The following is a 24,386-nucleotide window of genomic DNA, read 5'->3' on the forward strand; positions in this document are numbered from 1 at the left end:
CCCAGTCAGACTGGGGTTCTTTAGAAGTAGACTCATGCAGTTACAACTCCCTGTGGACCCACAGCATGGGTGGCTCCCTGGAACCCACCGGCGGTACATAAATATATCCCATTGCAGTGCCCAGCACAGCTGATGCAACGTCAGCTTTAATGCAGGTGGGCAAAAAATTAATTGTATTACACTGTAGGCGAGAGCCCCAAAAAATTGGTGTACCAACAGTACTAATGTACCTCAGAAAAATTGCCCATGCCCAACCAAGAGGGCAGGTGAAACCCATTAATCGCTTTGGTTAATGTGGCTTAATTTGTAACTAGGCCTGGAGGCAGCCCAGTTAAAATAAATAATTGGTTCAGGTGAAAGTTTCAACGCTTTAATGAGCAATGAAACGTATAAAAATTGTTTACAAAAATTATATGACTGAGCCTTGTGGGCCTAAGAAAAATTGCCCGTTCGGCGTGATTACGTCAGGTTTCAGGAGGAGGAGCAGGAGGAGGAGGATGAATATTATACACAGATTGATGAAGCTAAAAGGTCCACGTTTTTGATGGTGATAGAGAACAATGCTTCCATCCGCGGGTGCAGCCTACGCTTAGGTATCGCTGCTGTCCGCTGGTGGAGAAGAGAAGTCTGGGGAAATCCAGGCTTTGTTCATCTTGATGAGTGTAAGCCTGTCGGCACTGTCGGTTGACAGGCGGGTACGCTTATCCGTGATGATTCCCCCAGCCGCACTAAACACCCTCTCTGACAAGACGCTAGCCGCAGGACAAGCAAGCACCTCCAGGGCATACAGCGCGAGTTCAGGCCACGTGTCCAGCTTTGACACCCAGTAGTTGTAGGGGGCAGAGGCGTCACAGAGGACGGTCGTGCGATCGGCTACGTACTCCCTCACCATTAAAGATGAGCGAACACCAAAATGTTCGGGTTCGCGTTATTCGAAACGAACTTCCCGCGATGTTCGGGTGTTCGTTTCGAATAACGAACCCCATTGAAGTCAATGGGCGACCGGAACATTTTTGTATTTCGCCGATGCTCGCTAAGGTTTTCATGTGTGAAAATCTTGGCAATTCATGAAAATGATGGGAACGACACAGCAAGTTCTCCTCTGCCACAGATGTAACAGCTGTGGAAGAGAAGAACGATGTTAGCCCATTGAATTCAATGGAGCCGTCAATACAGCCGACTCCACTGAATGCAATGGGCTGCCGGCGATCGTGGGATGAATTGTCGGAAAGGGGTTAAATATATAAGCCCTTTCCTGCAATTCATCCAGAAATGTGTAAAAATAAAAAATATATATATACTCACCTGGTGCCGGCAGACGGAGTTCAGCGCGGCAGGCTGCAGTTCTCCTGAACTGCTCTGAACAGCTGTGAGTAGTATTCAGCAGCCGGGGATTTAAAATCCCCGCCTGCTGAATAAGATGCCTCTGAATGGTCACAGCCTGACCAATCAGAGGCCAGCCCTCACTCACACCCATTCATGAATTCATGAATGGGTGAGTGAGGGCTGCCTCTGATTGGCTCAGGGGCAGGAGAGGAGGGTGGTTTAGTGGAGGAAGCATACACCGCCGCAGATACCACCACCGAGCTGGGGCCCGCAATTCTGGGGGTGGGTAGGACGTGAGCGGTCCCAGGCTCTGACTCTGTCCCAGCCTCCACTAAATTCACCCAATGTGCCGTCAGGGAGATATAATGGCCCTGCCCGCCTGTGCTTGTCCACGTGTCCATTGTTAAGTGGACCTTGGCAGTAACCGCGTTGGTGAGGGCGCGTACAATGTTGCGGGAGACGTGGTCGTGCAGGGCTGGGACGGCACATCAGGAAAAGTAGTGGCGACTGGGAACTGAGTAGTGCGGGGCCGCCGCCGCCATCATACCTTTGAAAGCCTCCGTTTCCACAACCCTATACGGCAGCATCTCCAGGCTGATAAATTTGGCTATGTGGACGTTTAACGCTTGAGCGTGCGGGTGCGTGGCGGCGTACTTGCGCTTGCGCTCCAACACTTGCGCTAGCGATGGCTGGACGGTGCTCTGAGAGGCATTGGTGGATGGGGCCGAGCACAGCGGAGGTGAGGGTGTGGGTGCAGGCCAGGAGACGGTAGTGCCTGTGTCCTGAGAGGGGGGTTGGATCTCAGTGGCAGGTTGGGGCACAGGGGGAGAGGCAGCAGTGCAAACCGGAGGTGGTGAACGGCCTTCGTCCCACCTTGTGGGGTGCTTGGCCATCATATGTCTGGCATACTGGTGGTGGTGAGGCTGGTGGTGGTGGCTCCCCGGCTGATCTTGGCGTGACAAAGGTTGCACACCACTGTTCGTCGGTCGTCTGCACTCTCAGTGAAAAACTGCCAGACCTTTGAGCACCTCGGCCTCTGCAGGGTGGCATGGCGCGAGGGGGTGCTTTGGGAAACAGTTGGTGGATTATTCGGTCTGGCCCTGCCTCTACCCCTGGACACCGCACTGCCTCTTCCAACCTGCCCTGCTGCTGCACTTGCCTCCCCCTCTGAAGACCTGTCCTTAGTAGGCGTAGCAAACCAGGTGGGGTCAGTCACCTCATTGTCCTGCTGCTCTTCCTCCGAATCCTCTGTGCGCTCCTCCCTCGGACTTACTCCAATTACTACTACCTGAGTGATAGGCAACTGTGTCTCATCGTCATCGTCCTCCTCACCCACTGAAAGCTCTTGAGACAGTTGCCGGAAGTCCCCAGCCTCATACCCCGGACCCCGGGAACTTTCCAAAGGTTGGGCATCGGTCACGACAAACTCCTCCGGTGGGAGAGGAACCATTGCTGGCCATTCTGGGCAGGGGCCCGGGAACAGTTCCTGGGAGTCTGCCTGCTCCTCAGAATCTGTCATTGTAATGGAATGAGGAGGCTGGGAGGAAGGAGGAGCAGCAGCCAGAGGATTCAGAGTTGCAGCAGTGGACGGCGCAGAACTCTGGGTGGTCGATAGATTGCTGGATGCACTTTCTGCCATCCACGACAGGACCTGCTCACACTGCTCATTTTCTAATAAAGGTCTACCGCGTGGACCCATTAATTGTGAGATGAATGTGGGGACGCCAGAAACGTGCCTCTCTCCTAATCCCGCAGCAGTCGGCTGCGATACACCTGGATCAGGAGCTCGGCCTGTGCCCACACCCTGACTTGGGCCTCCACGTCCTCGGCCGCGTCCACGTCCTCTAGGCCTGCCCCTCAGCATGGTGTATTACCAGTAGTGCAGAAACAGAACGCTGTAATTAAATGTGCCGCTTATTGGCCTGTGGTTGGAGGCTGACTTCGCTTATGGAACGCACAGCAGAGGCAGGAAAGAATTTTGTGCAAGCCTGCTGTAACACTTAGCTGGTTGCGTATGAATTAGGACAACTACCCCCAGCAGAGACCCAGTACACAGAGGACGGTCACAGGCAGCCCAAATAGATTTTTTTTCCCAAATGTTTTTGGAAAGGCCCACTGCCTATATACACTAAATATGTCTTCTGTCCCTGCCTCACCACTACTGGCCCTGGACAATGTAAAATTACTGCAGCACGCAATGCTCTGCACGGCCGATATACAAAAAAAAAAAAGAAGTGCAACACTGCAAAAAGCAGCCTCCACACTACTGCACACGGTTAGATGTGGCCCTAAGAAGGACCGTTGGGGTTCTTGAAGCCTAAAATAACTCCTAACGCTCTCCCTATAGCAGCTCCGGCACCAGCAGCACTTTCCCTGAACTATGTCAGAATGCATCTGTGGCGAGCCGCGGGAGGGGCCGATTTATATACTCGGGTGACACCTGATCTCGCCAGCCACTCACTGCAGGGGGGTGGTATAGGGCTTGAACGTCGCAGGGGGAAGTTGTAATGCCTTCCCTGTCTTTCTATTGGCCAGAAAAGCGCGCTAACGTCTCAGAGATTAAAGTGAAAGTAACTCGAACATCGCGTGGTACTCGTCTCGAGTAACGAGCATCTCGAACACGCTAATACTCGAACGAGTATCAAGCTCGAACGAGTACGTTCGCTCATCTCTAATTATCATTCAAAAAATCATTGGATCATGCAAATTTGAACGACAATCATTCAGTGTAAACATGGCCAACAATTGAACAATGAAAAATAATTCATTTGCTTCTCGTCTGTCATTCATTTTATATAGGCATAAAATTATTGTTTGCTTGTTCCCAACTCCCTGCATATTAACAGCAATCATTCAGTCATTCACATTCACTGGTACGATGAATGAACGACTGAGCGCACAAAATTTAATTTATTTATCTAATTGTATAAACTGGATGAATGAGCGAAATCTGTCATTGTTTGCTTCTTCACTTCTGAAAACAATTTCTCGCTCCGTGTAAAAAAAAACCATAATGAGGTACATTCAATAGAATTTAAAAAATCTGCAATCATAAAATAAAAACTGAGAGATGATAAAAAAGGGAAATATTTCACTATCTGGTTTTAATTAGTTAAAAATATAGAACTCACATTCCTTTCAAGCTCCGCCACAGACAGGGCTTAATACTATATACTGAAATCCATGACAGACCAGAGAACACTTGGAACACTTGGTTACAAAGGGGGTGGGGGGCAATAGGGGCCACTTTTAGGCTTGCTGCTTGGACTCCCTAGCTGATATTAACATAGCCATATGAGGGCTTGCTTTTTTGCGGTACAAGCCGAGCACCCGCTTCCCATGGAACCGAAGACCTGCGCTGGACTTCTAATGCCGTCTTTTGATAACGCTGCAGATTAAATCATCTTCATGGCGATTGTTAAAGGGGGACAGTTTTCTAACATGGGACTAATGAAAGAACTGGTACCAGAAATAATAGTTGTGCACACTTATATAATGGGTAATAACACACTGAATCCAGTATTGAACTGAAGGGTTCCCATAATGCAAGTATGAGTGTACTCTCAGGCTCCTGTACAAACTTAATCAATGTCTGATAAATTCCGTAAACACAGCAAGGCCGTACGTGTTGGCACGTATGTGCTATTTCACTTCTGAAAATGGTGCATATTACCTGCAAATTCAGTCATGGCCCACAAACAGTGCACCTATCATCTGCAATATCAGCTCTCACTAGTCCCTCTGGCTCCATTCAGAGTTGCAAAGTCAATCACCCAAGACTTTCCCTCCTGGATACTCAAAAAGTCTACCTGCAAGCCTCTCTCTCTGCACTCTATAAAGCTGCTGTATCACCCCAGTCTGTGAACGGGATTCATCTTTTATACTAAGCCCTTCAGCCAATCAATGTACAGTTCAGGTCATGTCTGTTCGCAGCAATGAAAATGAAGGTTCTGGCAGGACCATAAAACCAACTTTAACAGTAATACGCACTGTGGTATCTTGGGGGTTACTCACTCCTGGACCGCCATCTTTCTCCACAGGATGGGTGGCAACACAAGAAGAACTTCACTTCTAGACTGTATCTTTCGTAAAATATCTGATTCACCAGCCTTTTTTTTCAGTTTCACACTGTTACCACCACTGGCATAATTATAGGGGATGCAGGGGATGCGGTTGCACCTGGGCCCAGGAGCCTTAGGGGGCCCATAAAGCCTCACTTCTCCATACAGGGATCCCAGTACTATGAATAAAGCATTATATTTAGGGACCACATTTCAGATTTCGCATTGCGTCAACATACGCCTCTGGTTATCACCGTCATCACAGTACCATATACCATGAAAACGTAGAGAGTTGCGTCAGCAGCACCACATAAACCCCAATCTGTGCAAGTAAATGCAACAGCCGAGGTACTAGGAGATCGAATCCAACTGCCAAGCAATATCCATAGAAATAAGAAGACTTCGGCAGCATACAGGGGTGCAAATCCAAGGAAAGATTTATTCTCCCATCAAATACAAAAATGGTGATGTTTTGGCCATATTGGCCTTTCTCAAGATTGCTGCTGAAGTCTTTTTATTTCTATAGTACCATATACCATAACACCAACAAAGTTCATATCATATCCAACCTGGGTGTGTGAGAGTCTAGGGGCATCCTCCCTGTCAGACTCCAACCTTCTATGCTTGGTCCGTATCGGACCTTGGGCCTGTAGCTCTTTCAGCTTTTCTTTTCTTTCCCTTTGCAGGAGTGTGTCTGAAGGTTTTATCTCCTCCAACCACACCCTACAGCCATCCCAGCTAATTTAGCACACAAAATGCTAATTTCACTCCCTCTCCAGGCCATCTTGTGGAGTGCAGCACCACAACACATATTGGCATTCAACCCCTTACATGCATCAAGCACATACAAATAGATGCACACAGAACTGATAGACATAGTCAGTGCCTTCATTATCAAGTCAATACATTTTCTTAACATACTGTATACATAGCTTATGCTGCCATAATAAACATAACTAATGCCACCAGACAGTACACGTAATAACACTGCCATACTGTATAAACATATAATGGAGAGAATTTACTAAGCTTAAGGTCTTGGGGCCCAGTCACCAGGGCACATCTGCGCCTGTGTTACTGCAGGTAGCAGACGGCCGTACCTGAAGACGGACGTCTCTCTGCAGCGCCGGGGGAAAGAACATGTGACCGGCTTCATTGCCGGTCATGTATTCTTTCATCAGCGCTGCAGAGAGACGTCCGTCTTCAGGTACGGCCGTCTTCTTTCTGCAGTAACGGTTCAGTCACACGGGCGCATCGGCGCCGGTGTACGGGTGCCGATGCGCCCGTGTGACTGAGCCCTTACCATAATTTCCTCGGTGCATGATGCACCTGATACATATGCCTCTTCATACATTGGGCACATCTCGGTTCTTCAGTGCACCTACACAGAATTGTACGCCAGGTCCGATCTGGCGTACATTTCTGGTATAATTTATGCCAGTTTCTGTCATTTACGCCAGTTTTTACAAAAGTGGCTAGGCCAGCTCAAAAGGTCAAAAAGTTCCAAAATTTTTCTGCACGTGGGATTTGAGCAAAAAGTTGGACTTTTATGCCACAATTGTCTCCTGATCTCATTTCGGCCTCATGTCCATGGGCAAAAGAAGAATTAAAATCCGCAGACGTGCCCTGCGCATCCGTCGGGCCGAAGAAAGAAGATCCGGCCGCGACGGAGAGAAGATGAAGCCGCGGCGAAGGGAAGATCCGGAGCGGGCGAGAGGTGAGTTAATTCTTATTTTTATGCCTCATGTCCGCGGGGCAGGAGGGACCCGCTACGGATTCTCCATGGAGAATCTGTAGCGGGCCTGATTTTCCCCGTGGACATGAGGCCTTAATGGTGTATAAATAAATACAACTACTATCATACAGTATACAGAACATGCTCATATATCTATAGCCTATGTACTGTAACAACAGCAATAACACCCATAAGGGCCCCCAATTAATAGTATCTTTACAGGTTGCAGTGCATAGAGATTTAATACATCATTTACTGTAGCTAAATTAAAGAATTAATAATATATATATTTCTATACTCTTCAAATGGACTTCATTCTTGCAACTTTTAATTAGGCCAAAATGTTTTCTATATTCTATGTACCATAAAACAGGAGGGGTTGAGAATTCCCATTTTACACTAGACTTTCTACATACTGTAGCTGTAAACTGGTTATCTTGCCGGAAACAAAGACTTGAGATTTATTCTTAAAGTCTACTTTCACAGGGCATAGCAGTGGGAGGCAATGTGCAGTGTTAGGTTTAATAACATAGCCACAATGTTGGTTTTCTTTAATGAGCAATGGTAAAAGTAATTCTTTTTCACTCTCAAAGGGGACATAGTCCATGACGAAGGGACAAAGGCAGCAAGAGATGAGAAATACAGAGTTTAAAACACAGACTTCTTGGCAATTACATCAGTGAGAATGGCAAGTGAAAGCTTAGTGAAGTACAATAATGGGCAGTGGAGGACTGGAGAAGAGAATATGTATACTGACATTGTACAAAAACAAATATGACATTCAATTGCTTTTCAAAGCATTATTTTCTATTTCAAAGGTTTAATATTTGTTGAATGATCTTTTATTTAGCACAATGTATTCAATACTTAGGGGAAGCTTCTGAATGGAGAATAAAAGCACAGCCATGATTCTATTTTTCCACCACATCCATTTTCAACAATTAAGTAAAGAAACTCCTACAGTATATCAGAAACTTGACAAAAAGAAAAACTGGGTTATATACCTGGGGTTGCCAAAGTATACATCAATCTGTATAAATATTTTCCATCAGACACAAGTGACGATTCCAGAGGTGGAAGTTTAACTTTTCTACTCCAGGAGGCTCCGCTTAAAAGTTCTTGGAATGACAATAGCTACATACTTGGCCTATCCGTCCAATAATAATAGTCGGATGTTGAACATAGTCCTTGTGAGGATAATATTGAAAACCCTCCAGTAACAAATTGGAATATCTTATCACCTTTGATGCACTGGCTCTTTCTCTTTTTGAATTTGGGCTTAATGGTGTTTCAGGGTCTCTGCAGCCTTTGATGTCCTGGCTCTTGCCTTCCTTTTGAATTCTAGTCTCATGTTGTTATGGGGTTCTTGGAGATCTTGATGTAGTGGCTCTTTCCACAGTACTTTAAGTCAGGCCTCACACTGTTCCATGGTTTCTGATGCTCTTGATGCATTGGCTCTTCCTATCTCTTTTTGAATTTGGGGCTCAAGCTGTTCCGAGGTCTTTGAAAGCCTTCATGTCCTGGCTCTTTATGAATTTGCGTCATGCTGTCCAGAGGTCTTTGCACGCTTTGAAGTTTTGGTTCTTTTTCACTTGTTCTGAAGTTGCTGGTCACGTTGTTCAATTGACCCACTTGCCCGCAGTAATTTTACTTTCTTTGCTTTGGCTAGATCTGTCTGTTGGGTTACCGTTTTTAGAGGCTTTCCAGGTCCATCACATATCTAAATTAATCGCCACGCTGAATCACAAAGCATTATTCTACCATAGATTATACAATAGGGGTCATTTGTTGAAAAACTGTTTGTACCAATTCTTAAACTGCTCAAATAAAATGAAAACTGGGCTGTGATTAGCAGCTATCAGCAACAAATAGTTGAAACCCAATGCCCCACCCCCATCAAGTATTTTAAGTTGGATCATGTAGAGTATGTGTACTAAGTTTGGTTGAAATCCATCAAGGCATGTACAATACTATGAGGAACAAACAAACAAAGAGACATATACAAAAATGTTCACTATTAGAGATGAGCGAGCACCAAAATGCTCGAGTGCTCGTTACTCGAGTCGAAATTTCAGTGATGCTCGAGAGTTCGTTTCGAGTAATGAATCCCATTGAAGTCAATGGGCAACTCGAGCATTTTTGTATATGACTGGTGCTCCGCTAAGGTTTTCATTTGTGAAAATCTTAGCAAATCACCAAAATCATGTAAAAAACACAGAAATGGATAGGGCAGGCGAGGAGCAACATGCAGGGCTGCATTTCGGGCTCCGAGGTCTCACTTTTAAGCCACAATGGTGGCAAGAGTGAGACCCCCCCCCCCCCCGCACTGTCAGCATAAAGATCGTTCTCCTCTGCCACAGAGAAGAACGACGTTAGCTCATTGAATTCAATGGAGCCGGCAATACAGACGGCTCCATTGAAAGCAATGGGCTGCCGGCGAGCGCGGGATGAATTTTCGGGAAGGGCTTAAAAATATAAGCCCTTCCCTGAAAATCATCCAAAACTGTGTAAAAATTAAAAAAAAAAATATATACTCACCTTGTCCCGGCAGACAGAGTTCAGCCGCGGCCGGCTGGCAGTTCTCCTGAACTGCTGTGAGTAGTATTCAGCAACCGGGGATTTAAAATCCCCGCCTGCTGAATGAGCTGTCTCTGATTGGTCACAGCCTCACCAATCAGAGGCAGCTCTCACTCACCCATTCATGAATTCATGAATGGGTGAGTGAGTGCTGCCTCTGATTGGCTCAGAGCAGGGACCAATCAGGGGCAGCTCTCAGCTGTCATTCAATAGCTGAGAGCTGCCCCTGATTGGTCCTTGCGCTGAGCCAATCAGAGGCAGCACTCACTGACCCATTCATGAATTCATGAATAGTAGAGTGAGAGCTGCCTCTGATTGGTGAGGGCTGTGACCAACCAGAGGCAGCCCATTCAGCAGGCGGGGATTTTAAATCCCCGGCTGCTGAATACTACACAGAGCAGTTCAGGAGAACTGCCGGTCGGCCGTGGCTGAACTCCGGCTGCAGGGACAAGGTGAGTATATATATATTTTTTTATTTTTACACATTTTAGGATGATTTTCAGGGAAGGGCTTATATTTTTAAGCCCTTCCCGAAAATTCATCCCGTGCTTGCCGGCAGCCCATTGCTTTCAATGGATCCAGCTGTATTGCCGGCTCCATTGAATTCAATGGGCGAACATCGTTCTTCTCTGCCACAGCTGTTACAGCTGTGGCAGAGGAGAATGATCTTTGTAGTATATGTTCTCAATGGGGTCGGCGCAGCTGCCGCCGGCCCCATTGAGCGCATATATAGAACACAAGGAATCGCAGAACGCAGATAGGCGCGATCTGCGATTCCTCGTGTCCTATAATTTATCGGACATCCGCATAAAAAGCGTCCATGTGACCGATCCCATTGCGAAGCAATGGTTCTATATATGCGCAGATCGCATGCGCATGCGCAAATCGCACGAAAAAAACACCCGTCTGACCGCGGCCTTACGGTGGGTTTACACAAGCGTGTTCTTGTGCATACTTAGGTGCGTACGTAAGCGTGAACACAGCTGCGTGCTTGTTGTCAATGGAGCCGCGGCTGCTGCCGGCGGCTCCATTGAAGACAATGCTCTGCCGGCCCCCTGCATTCTTTTTCAGGGAAGGGCTTTACATATAAGCCCTTTCCTGAAAAAGAAACATTTTAGTGTTAAAAAAAAAGCAACTTACCTCTCCGCCGCTGCCGTGACCCCCGCGGGCATGAAGAACATATCTGCCACATGCGGCAGATGTTTCCTTCACCCCCGCTAGTTAAAAGAATTCCCTACTGCTACATCTGCCATTCTTCAATTCTCTACCGCAGCTGTCACACATGACAGCTGCGGTAGAGGATTCTGCTGCCGGCATCCCGTCAATGGCTTTTCAGGGGAGAGCTTTATAAGGGCTTCAATTTATTGCTAGTATAATATCTGCAAATGTTATGATTGATTTGGACAAAAATCTGTTCATCTGTTTGAACATTTAAGACATACTAGGAAATCATGCCTAATTGCTAGACATGTATTTTAGCAGTTCTATGGGGAAAGCAGAGATCAATGAGCTTGGCTATCTCCCTTTATTTCATAGAAGTGAATGGAGTGACACTCAAGTATATGTACCACCACTACATTACGTGGTGCATTTGTGTGCGCTGGTTTAAAGATTGTTGGGATTCTCAATGATCAGACCCCCAATGTATATTTATCAATAAATGCCTTTAAAAGGAAAATCCCCTTAAGCATAAACCTCTTCACTGCTCTAAGCCACCAAAGATTCCTTCATTAACCACATTAGCCATCTCCCTACCCTAGACAGCTAAGGATGCCACCATTACTTCCTTCACTAATCTAGACCACCAGATATTGTCAACTTTAACACCTTTACCACCTAAAACCCACAAAATACTATTCAGGAATCTATAACAACATTATTTGGGGACAGGGTGGTGGTATAATGTGGGCTGTATGTCAGCCAAATATGGATACTCTATGGGAGTGTTATTCGGGCACTAAATGTATTAGGACATTCAATCAAAGTATTGAAAAACAATAAAGAGCAGTATTACTATATGATAGAATTAGCACCAAATAAAAGACTAATAGGCAGAGAAGGGGGTTTCTTTAGTTGTTTTTTTTTTTTTTTTACACATTTTAGAGTAATAGTCAAGTCATTGAAATCAAGAATTGATGCAGATGGAACAATACAGTGACCAAAATGGAAAGGCTTCGTTCAGACTGTATTTCAGTCCAAGCTTAATCTTTCCATCCCAGGGCTCAATGGGAATACCACAAAGCAGTAATGTACTGAAAAACTTTTAAAAAATTCTAAGTGGAGTGAAATGGAAAAAAAAATTAAAATTCCACCATATTTGGGTTTGTCTTGTTTCCACAGCGTACATACTGCAACAGAAATGACCTGATAACTATATTCTATGGGTCAGTACAATTACTACGATACCATGTTTATATAGTTTTTTTATTTGCTACTTTTATTTTTTTCCAAAGATATTTAATTTTTCATAGTTATTTTCTGTCAACATCTTCTGGCAGCCATAACGTTTTGATTTTTCCATCAACATATGTGGGACGTCCTGTAGCTTCCATTGGTGCCATTTTGGAGTACATACGACTTTCAATCTCTTTCTATTACATTTTCTGTTGGAGACAGACAAAAAAGCACAATTCTGGTGTTTTGTTTTTCTTCTGACGACGTTCAGCATGCGGAGTAAATAATGTATGACTTTGATAGATCGGACTTATACGTACACAGCAATGCCAAATAGATTTCGGGGTTTTATTATGTAGATTCTTTTATTAAAAGGGCTTGGTCAGAAAAGCAATTTTTTTAGCGCATGAATAGCCGCGCTTAAAAAGTGGCTCTATTAGAACCAATGTTCTCCAATGAAAGAGTTCACATGCATGTTTTTTAGAAGTGCTAAAAAATTCACACCTACAAAAAACAGGACATGCCAGTGCAAGTACACCCGTTCATGCGATTTTTCTACACATGCTGTGTGATTTTTTTTTTTTAGCGTGGCTATTCATGTGCTAAAAAGATATTTTTTAATATTTAATTAAACTTTTTTAAACTTATTTTTACAGGTTTTTTTTAGTCTCCACAGGGGATAAAAACTTGCGATGCTTTGATCACTCCTGCAGTATAATGTAATGACAAGGCATTACAGTATACCACGATCTGACAGGCAAACTATCAAGCCACGTTACAGGCATGGCTTGATAGGCAATCTGCAATGGCAGCCTTGGGGCCTTTCAGAGGGCCCCCGGCTGCCATAGTAACTGCATAGCGACCCGCAATTTTATGGCAGGGGGCCGTGCAGGACCCTTGATCATCATCAGAATTGACAGTAGCATTTAAAGGGTTAACAGCTCCGATCAGTGGTGCGGCTTATTGGAGCTGCTGCAGGCGAGTGTAAGCTGTAAGGAAACTCTTCCATTGCATGGAGTGGAATCGACCTGCAATTCCCCTCCATACATACCCTGAACCTGCAGGATGTAAGTGTATATCCTGTGGCATTAAGGAGTTAAAGGGGTTTCCCACATCTTAAAATTGCTTTACCACCACTCTGGCCTTCCCGGTTGCTGCTTACTAGAACATGTGATGGCTGTAGCCAATCGCTGGCTATAGCAGGTCACTGCTGTGGCCAATGATTGGCTGTGGCATCACATATACTGGTCAACAGCAACTAAAAGGGACAGAGTAGTTATGAAGCAATTTTAAGTCATGTAAAAACCCTTTTAACTTTGGTTTCCATTCAACTATTTTTTGGTCTTCTATCTTATTTGGAAGTAAGAATAATGGAGTGGGTGGCATTTGTACTGTGTCCTATGGTCTAGTCGCTGCTTGACCGCACTGCTAGAAAACAACGTATTCAATTTGCACACATTGAGTATGTCCCACATCTATAGTATTATAGATCTATGATATTTTAGATGAATGCCTATAGAAAGCAAATATGTTGAATGACGGTGAGGATGGTGAGGACAGCATGTATATGCGTGTGGCTAATGTGGCTTCTACCTAGTGTGTCTGCGCTTTATGTGAAAACTAAGTTAAAAATATCCTATATTAATTATGAAAATGATGTGCAAGATGCTGCTGTGTTGAAAGGATGCTGCATTAATATAGCTATACATATTTCATTCGGTGTTTTGCATTAATGAATGCAATAACCCTACGCTCAGAAAAGGCAAACTGGCAAGAAAATTACCATAACCTGTAGATTTCTGAATGTACAGTACTAAATTTCTTTTATTGTTCATGTGTGAGGGTAGGGGTTATGGACATAGCAAATGGAAAGGTACAGATGTAGTAACACTGAAGTGCTGGAAATCGAGTGTTAAAAGTCAAATTAACTTTTGCTGCATCTGTGTATTACACAGCATTACATTGTTAATGACAAAATAATGAAATAATGTGATTAAAATAGTCAATAGGCTCTAGAGAATATTTTAATTGAACTGTTTTTAAGTAGATGTGAATTTAAAGTGACCCTTTGGTCCCAGGACAAAATTTGTCCTGGGACCTGTGGGGGTAGGGATTAATATTGCCTGCCACTATCCCTTTGTGTCTTTGTCCCCGCCTAGTCTGGGTCTATTTTCGGTCTTCCAATATGGATACTGCACTTTTATGGCCACTTGATGCACACTACTTTGGTAGCATCTTGGACAATACATTGTACTACCAACGAACTCTTATTGGAAGAGGCACTGGCCAATCAGAAAGCAGCATGAAGTGCCTCAGACTACCAATGCACAGTATGGAAGAACAAACAGGGTCTAGGAAATGTCAGATCTGGGAAAGAATGGTGCAAGGACAAATGGTAAATAGTATTATTTGCCCCGTGTCCAGTCCGAGGACAAATTTGGTTTAAAGGCAGATTATTTGACATATTGTATAATTTATCGTCATTAGATTAATAGACATTGGACTCGACAGAAGGGCATTTTTAACTTAGTCTTGTATCTACTATACTGATGACAATATTACTGGTCTAATTAGTTTATATATCATAACAACTGGTCATTTTATTATACATAATTGTTAAGGATATGGGACCTTTTCAGATATACAACAATGTAAAAGTATAATAAAAACTTTTGTAGTTACATAAAATAGTCTCATAATATGCAGCAGCTGCACCTTGTGGAAGCAATGCACATGGTTCACTATGTTAAAACTTTTTTACTGTATTCAAAAGTAGTTATAGTAGTGATATACAATATCTAGTAGTAATATACAGTACATACACAAAAAATTGTAGACTCATCAAACCTGATAGAGTGAAAGTGGCAGGGCTGGCCTAAGATTGAATAGTAACTTATGTTGATCCAACACCGACCACACACACACATAAAGTGTCTATATAATACTGTCGTGGATTTCCTTTGTGGAACCATGGCTTACTCAATTAGGAATGTTTACACCCTTCCAGATTAATTATGAATTGATTATGCGCATAAGAAGATTTCACACTAAAACAGGTTCAGCATGTATAAGCTTCCTCAATTCTGCTTTATTGTTGGGCGCGCAGCCTCTTTTAAAGAGTTTAACATATCTGGGCAGGTCAAAGATTACATAGATACAACGTATTGTTTAATTATTGGATAAGCATCTTGAAATTCTTCCATACCCCGTTCATCTGCCATTGGCCATCATGTGGTAGCAGGACGAGATGAGTGGGTTGTCTTGGACCCACGTGTGGTTCCTCCGATATGATTGGAGATTACAGCTTGAACTATTAATTGCATAAATTTCCCGTGTTATTTGCATAAGTTTCCAGTAAAACTGCTTGGGTTATTATTGCGGTAGCTGCTTCAGACTGCGGTTATTTATGTCTGATTTTACTTCTTCTAAAGTTACAAAACACATGGAGAAAATATAGCGTGTTTTTGCTAAATACTAGCTTGTCAGCAGAGTTTAGAGAATAGAAGTTTCATTAAAGGAAGTAGATACATTGGATACATGAAAGAATATATATATCTATATTTGTATCAGAACAGCCAGCAATGGAAAAGTACTGTCATTTAGTATGCAGAATGCTAAACATATAAAAACAGGTTCACTGTCCACTACAGAGGTCCACAATCCAAAATATAGATATATTGGGTTTCCACTACAATTCCACTATTAATAAGGCCAAAATAATGCAGGGAAAGAAGGAAGGGATGGAGGAAGGGAAAGGGAGGAAGGAAACAAAGAAGGATCCTTCTCTTGCCCAAAGTTATACGCAGTGAGAGCCCTCTTGAGGACTGTGTTTTTGACAGGGGTATAATTAAGAGAAGATGTTGTAAATGATCTTTGTTGTCTACAAAGACAATGCAGGTAGCTGCCACATAAAGGGCTAAGAGGGGTTTCTATGTAAACTGACAAATTGGCAACCCCTCCTTGCAATTCCTTCTGCAGGACTGTGCAGTCATCAGTTATCCAGACAATTTTGTGTAGATCTGATAGTAATTCAAATACATTGGATAGTCATGGAAACATCAGATTCCACTATATTTAGATGGATCTGCCAAAGTATATCTAGTGTCTTTGGCCACCTGAAGAACATAGTCAAATCATTATCACCAGGCTTTAACAAAATAAAATAACTAGGCTAAAATAACCATGTTTATAATATACTGTATAGAAATGAGACATCTATACTTAATAGCAAATATCATCAAAGGATGATGGTAGGAAGGCCAGGCAGATATGCAGTTATGGGACCACCACAGTCAACCATTTTACATCACTAGGAGTGTTACGAAGATACTTAAGATCTGCACATTCAGCATTTATTAAATTCTAGATGTTTAATCACCATCAAAGATGGATGGACTCTTGTGCTGATGTGAAAATTCTAGCAATCATGCACTAAAGAACTTACTTGTGAGATTTCTTCCAGTTGGCCCCATTTGGACCAGCCCCACAGTCGTATGCCTGGATGATGAAGGTATACTCCTTTTGTAGTTCACAGTCAATTGGTCCTTTAGCTCTTAGTCGACCTTCCCCAGAGGTTCTGTTCAGTACAACTGCCTCAAACGGAGTGTCCTGACCATGGATCTTGAATGCGCAAATTTCTCCTGGTAAATAAAGAAAATAATTGGTAAATCGGTTTTCTTTTATATGCCACACATTTTGCAAAATACTCTTTCACAAACTTTACTGTCCAATGCTCTTCCTTAATTACATTGACCTTCAGCACATTGTAAGGATGCAGATGAGAAGCTGTAAGTGAAACTATTGCAGGACACATTGACAGGGGTTTCTTTTTCTCATATTATCTTACATTCCCCTGTGGAGTTTTAGCATGTGCCCACAATAGTGAGCTTACTGACTAAGGCTTAATGCACACCAGCGTTATTTTTTCCATTCGTCTATTTTGTTTTCAGACCAGAAAAATGGAAATAAGTGGATCTGAAAAAATCCCATTGATTTCAATGGAAAAAGATATCTCTTTCTTCCACTTCAGGCCTTAGTCAGACGGGCGTTTTTTGCGCGATTTGCGCATGCGCATGCGTCCGGCGATTTTTTAAAACCATTGCATTGCAATGGTATCGGACACATGAGCGCTTTTTATGCGCTCGTCCGATAATTTCTAGAACAGAAATCGCAGATCGCACCTATCTGCGATCTGCGATTCCTGTTCTCTTCTCTATATGCGCTCAATGGGGCCGGCGGCAGCAGCGCCGACCCCATTGAGAACATATAGAAGACAAATCATTCTTCTCTGCCACAGCTGTAACAGCTGTGGCAGAGAAGAACGATGTTTGCCCATTGAATTCAATGGAGCCGGCAATACAGCCGACTCCATTGAAAGCAATGGGCTGCCGGCGTGCGCGGGATGAATTGTCGGGAAGGGCTTAAATATATAAGCCCTTCCCTGCAATTCATCCAGAAAAGTGTAAAAATAAAATATATATATATACTCACCTGCTCCCGGCAGACGGAGTTCAGAGCGGCCGGCCTGCAGTGGGTGTGAAGGGGGTGTGAGTCAGACTTGCCTCTGATTGGCTCAGCGCTGAGCCAATCAGGGGGCAGGTCTGACATTGAATGCAATGCGCTGGACAGCTCCAGCCCGTTTCTAATGAAACGCGGCTAGGAGCAGATTTTCGGGCGATTTTCGGGCATCGGTCACGCGATTTGCGGATGCGCATCCGTCATGCGATCCGCAAATCGCGCGAAAAAACGCCCGTCTGACTAAGGTCTCAGTATGTATCTGTTCCATCATGGTTCCATTTTTGGGTGTAGAAAACAGTACAGTCTGCAGCGCTATTTCTTCCATTTGAAATAACAGACCCATGATACCATAGCCAATCCAGTTTTTTTTTTTAGCTCTGAGGTCAATGGGAAACTGATGCTAATTTCATTTTCTATATTATATATTCCACTTAAGGGACCTTTCAACTCAAAGAATATTCTACAACAGCATTGCAGAATTCTGCACCAAAATCCTCACTGCTAGTTATGGATTTTGATGTAGAATTGCTAACATAATTCCGCTATTTTTAATTTTGCCTCAAAATCTGCACATTGGCCATGCGGATATTTTTTTTGTATCCGAATTCCTCTCCTGTGGCCTGCACATATAATACAGTCCTGTCTTATTGGAGCTGAAGAGAGTGCCGCCTGTGACTATTTTTATGGTGCTGAATATTTCATAGAAGGGCATATTCTGCAACACTGTTGTGGAATGTTCCTTCCCATGTCTAAGGTTTCTTCAGGATCCTTTTTTCTCAACTGCAAACTATATCCTGCAAACAGGATCCTTTTTTCTCAACCTTCTACTTGTCAGGCCTCACATGGAATACTGCACATAGTTCTGGTCACCGGTGCTTAGGAAAGATGTTACAGGGGGTTCAAAGAAGGGCAACTAAACTAATGCATGGAATGAAAGGACTGGAATACCCAGAGAGGCTATCAAAATTGGATTATTTACTCTGGGAAAAAGAGGGCTAAGGGGCGACCAAATAACTATGTATAAATACATGAGGGGACAATACAAGGATCTCTCCCATGATCTATTTATACCCAGGACTGCGAAGGTAACGAGAGGGCACCCGCTACATTTAGAGGAAAGCAGGTTTCATCACCAACACAGAAAAGGGTTCTTTACTGTAAGAGCAGTGAGACCGTGGAACTCTCTGCCTGAGGAGGTGGTGATGGCAAAATCCATAGAGGAGTTTAAAAGGGGACTTGATGTCTTTCTAGAGCCGAAGGATATTACAGGATATAAATCTTAGGTTAATTGTTAATCCGGGTATACAGGCAGGTAGGAACCATTAGCGGTTGATCCAGGGATTAGTCTGATTGCCATTAGGGAGTCGGGAAGGAATTTTTCCTGCAAAAGGGCTAATTGGCTCCTGCTCTTGGGGTTTTTTGCCTTCCTCTGGATCAACAACATTGGAGGATAAACAGGCTGGACAAGATGGACATTGTCTTCATTCGGCCTTACATGCCATCAATCTTGGTATATTTCTACCAGGTTACACGGCATGCATGGTTGGTGCCTCTTGTTAGTCACTGATATCGTATCCACAGTAGAAAAGGCAGTCACATTTCATTTAATAACGAGGATAACTAATTAGTGTGAACTTCATGTAGTGTCATTTTAGCATTGTTGAATAAAGGTTACATTTTAGGTTTCATTTCCTATCAGCCTTCTAACCAATGTATTTCCTATACAGCGAGGTTTCATACATCTAGTCAATATTATAAGGCTAAGCCAAAAACGAAAATTTGAAGAGTACCGGCAGATAAGTTTCCCAGTGGAATAAATTAGTGATGTGATGGAAAATTCATAACTTTCATAAAACATGTTAAATAAAAATGTATAAAAATGGATATAAGATTTAGGAAAATGTCATTACTTTGTAGCATTTCCACCTATTCTAAATAAATAGCTTTTAATTATTTTTTTTTAGAGATGAGGCCACTCTTGTGCAGGATTTGTTTCTGGTCTTGCAGCTCAGCCCCATTCACTTGACTTGGGAAGAGCTATAGCATCAGGCACAGAATTTCAATAAAGGCGGTTTCAGACGAGCGTTGTGCAACTATGCTCGCTGGCAGGGAAGGAGCAGACTTTCTTCCCCTTCGCTGGCTCTTCAGATGCTGTGCCAGAGCACAGGAGTTTGAAAAAAAAATGCGGGAAGATAGTGGCTGCCCAATCTTTCTCGCATATAGTTAATACTACTTGCAGCAAAGATAGGGCAGGTCCTATCTTTTCTCAGCCGCACAATTAATGGCCAAGTAAAGAGATAGCGAAAAAGAAACTGCTGAAATCCTATTGAAATCAATGCTTTTGTTTTGTCCCATTATGCTTCAGTGATTGTCACGGCTGCATAAGGAGAGAAAAACGCATTTGCCTGACTCCGCCCTAAGGCCTCGGTCAGACGTGCGTTTTTTCGCGCGATTTGCGCATGCGTCCGGCGATTTGAGCGCTTTTTATGCGCTCGTCCGTTAAATTATAGAACAGAAATCGCAGATCGCACCTATCTGCAATCTGCGATTCCTGTTCTCTTCTCTATATGCGCTCAATGGGGCCGGCGGCAGCAGCGCCGACCCCATTGAGAACATATAGTAGACAAATCATTCTTCTCTGCCACAGCTGTTACAGAATGACAGCTGAGAACTGCCCCTGATTGGTCCCTGCGCTGAGTCAATCAGAGGCAGCACTCACCCATTCATGAATTCATGAATGGGTAAGTGAGAGCTGCCTCTGATTGGTGAGGCTGTGACCAATCAGAGGCAGCTCATTCAGCAGGCGGGGATTTTAAATCCCCGGCTGCTGAATACTACTCAGAGCAGTTCAGAAGAACTGCCGGCCGGCCGCGGCTGAACTCCGTCTGCCGGGACCAGGTGAGTATATTTATATTTTTTATTTTTACACATTTCTGGATGAATTTCAGGGAAGGTCTTATATTTTTAAGCCCTTCCCAAAAATTCATTGTGAGATCGCCCGCAGCCCATTGCTTTCAATGGAGCCGGCTGTATTGCCGGCTCCATTGAATTCAATGCGCTGGACAGCTCCGGCCCGTTTCTAATGAAACGCGGCTAGGAGCAGTTTTTTCGGGCGATTTTTCGGCCCCGCTCACGCGATTTGCGGATGCGCATCCGTCATGCGATCTGCAAATCGCGGGAAAAAACACCCGTGTGACTAAGGCCTAAGAGTTTCAGGCACATTTTCAAAATGGATCTATTAGAACAAATGTTTTCTAATAAAAGTGCAATAAAAGTTTTTTAGAAGCGGAAAAAATTTGCACCCGCAAACAATAGGACATGTGAGTGCAAATGCATCCGATCACACCATTTTTTTCTTTACGCAATGTGCCTTTTTTTTTTCCTGTGCCTATAAAGGCCTGAGCCCTAAAGGTACACAGTCAGTTTCCATTGTGTGAGGACATGCCTTGTCCTGTTTAATTGGACATCACCTTTAACCTTTTCCAATCCATTGTCTGGCATCTGAAGACATTCTGATTGAAGGCTGTACAGCTCCGATGTCGGAAGACGTCCGACAGGGTGGTATTACTGTATATTACTGGCTGCTCTGTTGTTGGGGGCCTCTCCAGCATGTCCCATCCCGCAGTACTGGCTCTAGCCAGCAGATGGCACCATTGTATTATGGAAGAAAGAGAAAGCCCCGTAGGAAACCCTGAATCCAAAATTGGATTTCAAAGGGTTAAGGCTGGCTTCATGCAATGCATGTATTTGTGTGCGGAACTAACATTGCTTTTTTGCATGCACGTCAGCATATTTTACTGTTCTTTTTGCGCGTGCAAGGCTTACGCCAAAAAATAAAGCACCAATGCTCCCAGCCATTGAAATGGCTAATTAGTCTAATATGTTCAAGATGTGTTTTTTTACCTGCACAATCATGCAGTGTTTCACACACCTCCTAGTGTATTGCCTGCCCATTTGCACATCCCCATTGACTTCTATGGGGACTTTGGTGCGCAAATGCATATGAAAATAAAGATGCTGCGTTTTAATTGTGCAACTGAAATACGTACATGTGAACAACAAGCCCATTGAAATCAATGGGTTCTATTCACTGCATGTTGCGTGCGCAAATAAGCTTGTGTGAAAGCGGCCTAAATCTAACTGTATTAAACTTTAGAGATGCGGTCTTAAAACTCATAATAATTCAACCACTAGACGTACTTAACAGGAATAGGAGTGCGGTGAATATTCAATTGATGACACATTTGCATTCTATAGACAAGTAACTGTATCCTAAAATATAAAGTGCCCGGATATATAAACTTCTTCTAGAAGATATTTCATAACTTTATGAACTGCTTGCTTCTCACTCCATCTCCATGATTCCCTAATATCCATTATTCAGTGCTCTCGTTTTCTGCATATCACTCACTTTTATACTATCGGTATTTATTCGGAAGCCGTCTATCCCGCCATCAGCTTCATCACTGAGTGAATGTCTACAACAGGGGCTTGTATAGCAGCGGAATGCTTTTTTTTTTTGCGCTCTCATTAATTTTTTGGTCACATCCAATAGTTTAGTGATAATGACTGTAACAAAAGTCTTAATTATCATCATCACAGCACGGACCGGATAGTTATTGTTCGATAATAATGGAGTTCTACACTCTTATGTGCTAAAAATAAGAATAGTCGCACTTGCACTTCTTGTGACCTTCTGCGCTGAACAAAAACGACATCTTGGCGTATTTCCTGCATCTTCTGCTTTCTTCACTATTTAAAATGAAATTGCACGAGGAGTAATAAAACCAATTTTGGAAATAAATGGGTTTATTTGCCAGAACAAAGATTTAAAGCAAACCTTTTGAATGTTAGAAATGGGAAATGTATTCCTAGCAATTTGCCAATATATTGTTATTATCAGTCTTGTTGGGGAGCATTTAGGGTGGTGGAGAATTTCCATTTACAGCAGCTTCTAGTCTGCTATTCAGCTGCTCTGACAGGTTGTCATTACGCCTGTCACCACAACTCTATAGTCTCTAATGGCAGGATACAGGCTGCCATAAACAATGTTAGTAATCTGCTAATGGCACCTATAGTGCTGCAGTGGAAAATCTCAAATACTCCTGTGAATGTGCTTCATGTAAAACAGAAGCTGTCAGTTCGCCAAACAATTCGGTTTTAACAACTATTTGTTTTCCTCCTAAAGTAATAATCTTGGAAAATGTTTCCTATATCATACTGTACCTCTGCTATTCCTCCTGGAAATAGAAGAATACATTAACAAGTGGGTCTTATTCTTCTTGTCAATAGGGTGTGCCTCTTTGGCCAGCTTCGCAGAGGAATACATGTATTTGTGCGCGCATAAACGCCGTGTTTTTTGGAACGAAAATGTATTTTTGCACATGCATCAGCGTGTATTACTGCACTTTTACCACATGCAAATGCACATGTCTTGTGTGACACAATGCGCAATTCTGCAAAAAAAACTAAATCTGGACCTTATTAGGCTAAATAGTCATTTAAATCGGGGCATGTTCGTCTGCTATGCACAAATGAACATGCCCTGCGCGCACAAAAAGTAGATTACAGTGCGCCAATATGTGCGCAAATCAACCTCATTCACAGCGCAAATATGCGCACATTTGTGCACATCCACTCCTGGCTCGATTATTGCAACTCTCTGCTAACAGGCTTCCCCTGCTCTAGACTCTCCCCACTCCAATCCATCCTGAATGCAGCAGCCAGGCCCATCTTCCTGTCCAGCCGCTACTCGGACGCCTCTACCCTGTGCCAGTCACTGCACTGGCTGCCCGTCAAATATAGAATTCGATTTAAACTCATTACCTTAATCCACAAAGCCCTCCACAGCTCAGCACCGCCCTACATTGCTTCCCTCATCTCAATCCACCACCCAGGCCGCGCCCTCCGCTCTGCTAATGAAATCAGACTGAGTGCCCCTTTAATTCGAACCTCTCATTCCCGCCTCCAAGACTTCTCCAGAGCAGCACCGGTCCTCTGATACACACTACCAAAAAAATATCCGGCCAATCACTGACACGCTAAAGTTCAGGGAGGCATACCCTATCTCCTAAACCAAACCCCTCAGTACTCCTCCGGATAACATGCTCCCTGTCCCACAGACTGCAATCCCTGCTAGCCGTAATTAACCGGCACCTGCAGTCATCCCGAATCCGCCACTATACGGCCTGACCCCTGTTTGTGTGTATAGCATCCCTCACTCTCCACCTCACCATACTGTGCACATCTCCACCCCCTTTACCTTCTGTATCACCCCATTACTTGTAGTATGCAAGCTCATTGGAGCAGGATCCTCACCCCTACTGTTTCCATTAATTGATTACTTCATGTAACCGTTGTCTTGGGTTATTTCCCCTGTATTGTAAGCGCTGTGGAATATGTTGGCGCTATATAAATAAAGATTATTATTAGAGATGAGCGAGCACCAAAATGCTCGAGTGCTCGTTACTCGAGTCGAACTTTCAGTGATGCTCGAGAGTTCGTTTCGAGTAACGAACCCCATTGAAGTCAATGGGCGACTCGAGCATTTTTGTATATGACTGGTGCTCTGCTAAGGTTTTCATTTGTGAAAATCTTAGCAAATCTCCAAAGTCATGTAAAAAACACAGAAATGGATAGGGCAGGCAAGGAGCAACATGCAGGGCTGCATTTCAGGCTCCGAGGTCTCACTATTAAGCCACAATAGTGGCAAGAGTGAGACCCCCCCCCCCCCCACTGTCAGCATAACGATCGTTCTCCTCTGCCACAGCTGTAAC

At 43.7% G+C, this 24,386-nt stretch overlaps 1 protein-coding gene across 1 annotated transcript in view; it reads right to left on the bottom strand.

The window, feature by feature from the left end:
* CLSTN2 (calsyntenin 2) overlaps positions 1-24,386 on the bottom strand; it is a 529,216-nt gene that overhangs the window by 315,127 nt on the left and 189,703 nt on the right. The window contains exon 2 of the mRNA XM_066601026.1: positions 16,538-16,733. Within this exon, the coding sequence (XP_066457123.1) occupies positions 16,538-16,733 (196 nt within the window). The remainder of the gene's footprint in view (positions 1-16,537; positions 16,734-24,386) is intronic.

Source organism: Eleutherodactylus coqui, chromosome 1, assembly GCF_035609145.1.
Source record: "Eleutherodactylus coqui strain aEleCoq1 chromosome 1, aEleCoq1.hap1, whole genome shotgun sequence".
Lineage (NCBI taxonomy): Eukaryota > Metazoa > Chordata > Amphibia > Anura > Eleutherodactylidae > Eleutherodactylus > Eleutherodactylus coqui.